The sequence below is a fragment of the Acanthisitta chloris genome, unplaced genomic scaffold (genome assembly GCF_000695815.1).
Source record: "Acanthisitta chloris isolate BGI_N310 unplaced genomic scaffold, ASM69581v1 scaffold32752, whole genome shotgun sequence".
In the NCBI taxonomy this organism is placed as follows: Eukaryota; Metazoa; Chordata; class Aves; order Passeriformes; family Acanthisittidae; genus Acanthisitta; species Acanthisitta chloris.
Genome location: NW_008659658.1, coordinates 8005 through 11581, shown reverse-complemented (window position 1 = coordinate 11581; position 3577 = coordinate 8005). Strand labels below are relative to the sequence as shown.

Sequence of the window (3577 nt, the reverse complement as noted above, 5' to 3'; positions counted from 1 at the left end):
GCAGGAAATGAGGTTCTGCCTAGTGGAACAATTGTGCTCACACTAGCTCAAGGAATTTGTTTAATTCAGTAGGGGCTGAAGGCACTTACCTTCCCCAATCAATGAACACTGTCAATGCCAGTCTAGTACAAAAAGGTTTTATTGAAAAGTGCATGTTCTCACAGACCAACATCAGAAGCACAGTCCATGGACACTGAACGTTCCAGCGAGACATACAAATTGGGATACAATCAAATATATTAAAATAGTTTCAATTACCAGCATTGAAACAGTTTTCAGTATTAGTGCAAAAAAGGCAACCCAAACAAACTGCAGACAGTAGCTGAGAAGTGTTTTTCCCTGTGTGATAAAAAAAAACAAACAACTGGAGCCACCTCTGCTCTCCCAGTGCGGAAGAGAGGTTCAGTGTCTTCACACTGCAGACAGATGTTTCCTTTTACATTCAAAACAAGAACACAATTAATAAATCAATGGCACAAAACAAACCTACACACCCTTCAGCTTTTAAAGCTCTTCAGCTGAAAACCACAGACCAACAAATTGTTTATCAGAAGTCCACTGCTAACCGAAAGCCTTTTACAGCATGTGCTTTGGCATGAGATTTCAGTGCATTTTGTTCCTGACGTGTTTGCTGCTACTGCACGTTTGGTTTTGTATGTTCACCCCGTGACTGGCAGCTCATTCCATTTGTTCTGAGACTGTATTGGTTTAGCTTTGCATTCTCAAGTTTTGGTTTCAGTTCTAAGGGTTTTTCAAAGAAGTTAACTAATGATTGTTCAGTTAAGAGAGAGGCTAAAATATGTTCGAAAGAGACAGTCCAGTCCCCTTCAGTCACAGGTGAAGGTTGAGAGTCTTTGTGAGGGCTCTTCACAGTGTCAGTAAAAACAGCATCCTGGTCTGAAGCAGAAGCCTCAGGCTGGAAGTCCTCAGTGAACTCATCTGATCCACTCCCCAGGCTGATGCTTCTTTGTCCTACTTCTCCAATCTGAAGTAACAGTGTGGTCACAGTGGCAATGGCTTGGTACAAATCATTCTCCTCTGGATCTTCATGGAACATGCTATACAGTGTTTTGCAGAACTGAATGAACTCCCTCTGTAAAGGGTGAGAAACCAACATCAAACTGCTGAACAGCCACACTGTGGGTCACTGCAGGAGTTGGGGAGGGCACAGTCCTGCAAGGGCAGGCAGAAGGCTGTGTCCATTGAGGTGTGCATTTGTAACTTCTGCCTGCTCTTACAAAAATGTGAGTGATGGGATTTCAATCCCCACTGGTGCTAGGAAAGCTTGGGCTGCAAACCGAAAAGGGAACAGAGCAGAATTTTACTGCCTTAATGAGGAAGATCAGGACCTGTCAGATGACCAAAGGGCAAGTGAGATCCAAGGCAAGGGGTAATCCCTTACTGGTGGCCTTTACACAGAATGAGTTCCAGCCAAAGTTGCCATCCACAGGCCTGCAAGCAACTTCCCTGCTGCTGTTCTCTCTCCCATCTTCCCCCAGCTCTTTTTTCTTCTAATAAGATCCAGACATCTTCCCTGCCCTTCTCTCCTTCCTCTGCTCACCCATCACATGATTATCAGGCTCGAGAGGATGTTTCCATACCCCGTCAGGAAATTCATGAGCCTTTAGTGAAGTGATGCCTTTATGAGAGATGATGTGTCCCTGCTGAGCTGACAGGTACGTGCCACCCCTTTAAAGCTTTATTTGGCAACAGCAGCACAGAAGGGATTCCGGGTGTGGTCCCATCTTTGCATGTCTGTACATTTGGTTTACTAATATGGGACCATTTCCTCTCCAGTAGATTCCCTTAGGCTGACAACATAGAGAAGCCACTGGCATGAGGGAGGAAAGGGTAAGATGATGACAACCTTCAGCTGCTTTCAAGCAGTTGGCTAAAACAGGGCAACTTCCAGTTGGTGGAGGACTGAGAATTTAGTGGTTTGGTAGAGAGTAGGTATGGGAAGACAGAACAGCAAGATGCATTCTTGGGGAACTGCTGGGCTTAGGGTGGCACTTTTTCCAGCCTGCAGGAGCCTGCCTGCCTGCCAGTCCCTTCTGCTGCACACCAGAGTGAGTCTCAAATTCTGCTCACCAGCCACTCTGAGCAGAGGGAGCTGCTAGTTTTTAAACACCTGCTCCCTGTATCAGAGGAGCCCAATCCTCCGTGCCTAAAAGACTGAATCTAAGCTCAGGCTGAAGTCACACTTTCTCGGAAAGAACCAAACTATTGTATTCACTCATTTCATTTTGAGAACACCTCTTTACAAACAAGGTACAGCCTCTAAGGTACATACCTGGCTCATTTTTGGCAATTCTTTTTCAGTTTTAGTATCCTTTTCTTTGGCTAGGTCCTTCAGCATCTGCTTCAACTGCTTTTGGTAATCTACTGCATCACCTTTGTTTGGAGCAGACATAAAAAGGAGAGTTAATTTTTGGGTTGCCTGGAGTAAACTGACATTTCAAACTAAAGCCAAGAGAGCAGAGGTAATACAGTAGGGATCACAAGCTGAAAGCTGGTTCTCATGCACACACATCAGAACCATTTTGGACATACCATTGGATTTTCCAATGACTAGAGGTCTTGAAGTCGACAGCAAAGGATTCTTCAGTGGTGACTGGCTGTCCCGTTCATCTTCTGTGAGAGCTGTCCAAAGAGAGGGACACATTTACTGAGGGATCCTCTCAGTTCTGTAGGATGGTTATGTTGCTAGAACTTAGGTATTTGAAGGCGGCAAAATAATTGGGCAAAGATGTTCTTCAACACTTCTAGGTACTGCATTAAATCAGGGTAAAATGATGTTGCTCTGGGTGCTGCTGCAGCTGGAAGTTTGCCACGAAGGGCACATTTAATTAAAGCCTCTGCACAGAGCAATGACCACATAACGTGGTCACCTAACTAAAACTGCATCAAGGTATGATAAGGAGATCTCTACTGTACAGAGTATGAGCCACTCTAAAATTTATTTCAGTTCATATTTTGTCTGGAAGTTACTGTGTAACTGGCTGTGAAAGATCTCTGAGTGCAGCAGATGTGTGAGCCTTGACACTAATCTATAAATTGCATCCAAAAGGTTTTCACTGGAGTAATTGGGGTAATCAACTGCATGAGGTTCAATAAGGCTCAGTGCTGGTCCTGCCCTTGGGATACAACAACCCCATGCAGCTCCAGGCTGGGGGAGGAGTGAGTTGAGAGTTGTTGGACAGAAAGGGACTTGGCAGTGCTGGTGGCACAGCTCAATAGGAGCCAACAGTGTGCACAGGTGGCCAAGAAGGCCAAGGGCATCTTGGCCTGGATCAAATACAGTGTGGCAGCAGGACTAGGGCAGTGCTCATCCCCCTGGAGTGGGCACTGGGGAGGGCACAGCTCAGTGCTATGTTCAGTTTTGGGCCCCTCACTGCAAAAAGGACATTGAGGCACTGGAGTGAGTCCAGCCAAGGGCAACGAGGGCAGAAAAGGTCTGGAAAACATGTGGGATGAGGAAGGGCTGAGGGAATTGGGTTTGTTTAGCCCTGAGCCTCCTGGCTCTCTGCAACTCCCTGCCAGGGTTGGAGAGAGGTGGGGGATGTGTGTCCTGCCA

General features: G+C 46.1%; 1 protein-coding gene across 1 annotated transcript in view; it reads right to left on the bottom strand.

Annotated features, from left to right (window-relative positions):
* Window positions 1–470: 470 nt before the first annotated feature.
* Window positions 471–3577, bottom strand: part of LOC103797260 (TBC1 domain family member 8-like) — a gene marked incomplete at its 5' end in the record, with an annotated part of 10309 nt that continues 7202 nt past the window's right edge. The window contains 3 exons of the mRNA XM_009069458.1: window positions 471–1093; window positions 2294–2394; window positions 2554–2643. Coding sequence (XP_009067706.1) covers window positions 635–1093; window positions 2294–2394; window positions 2554–2643 — 650 coding nt within the window. The remainder of the gene's footprint in view (window positions 1094–2293; window positions 2395–2553; window positions 2644–3577) is intronic.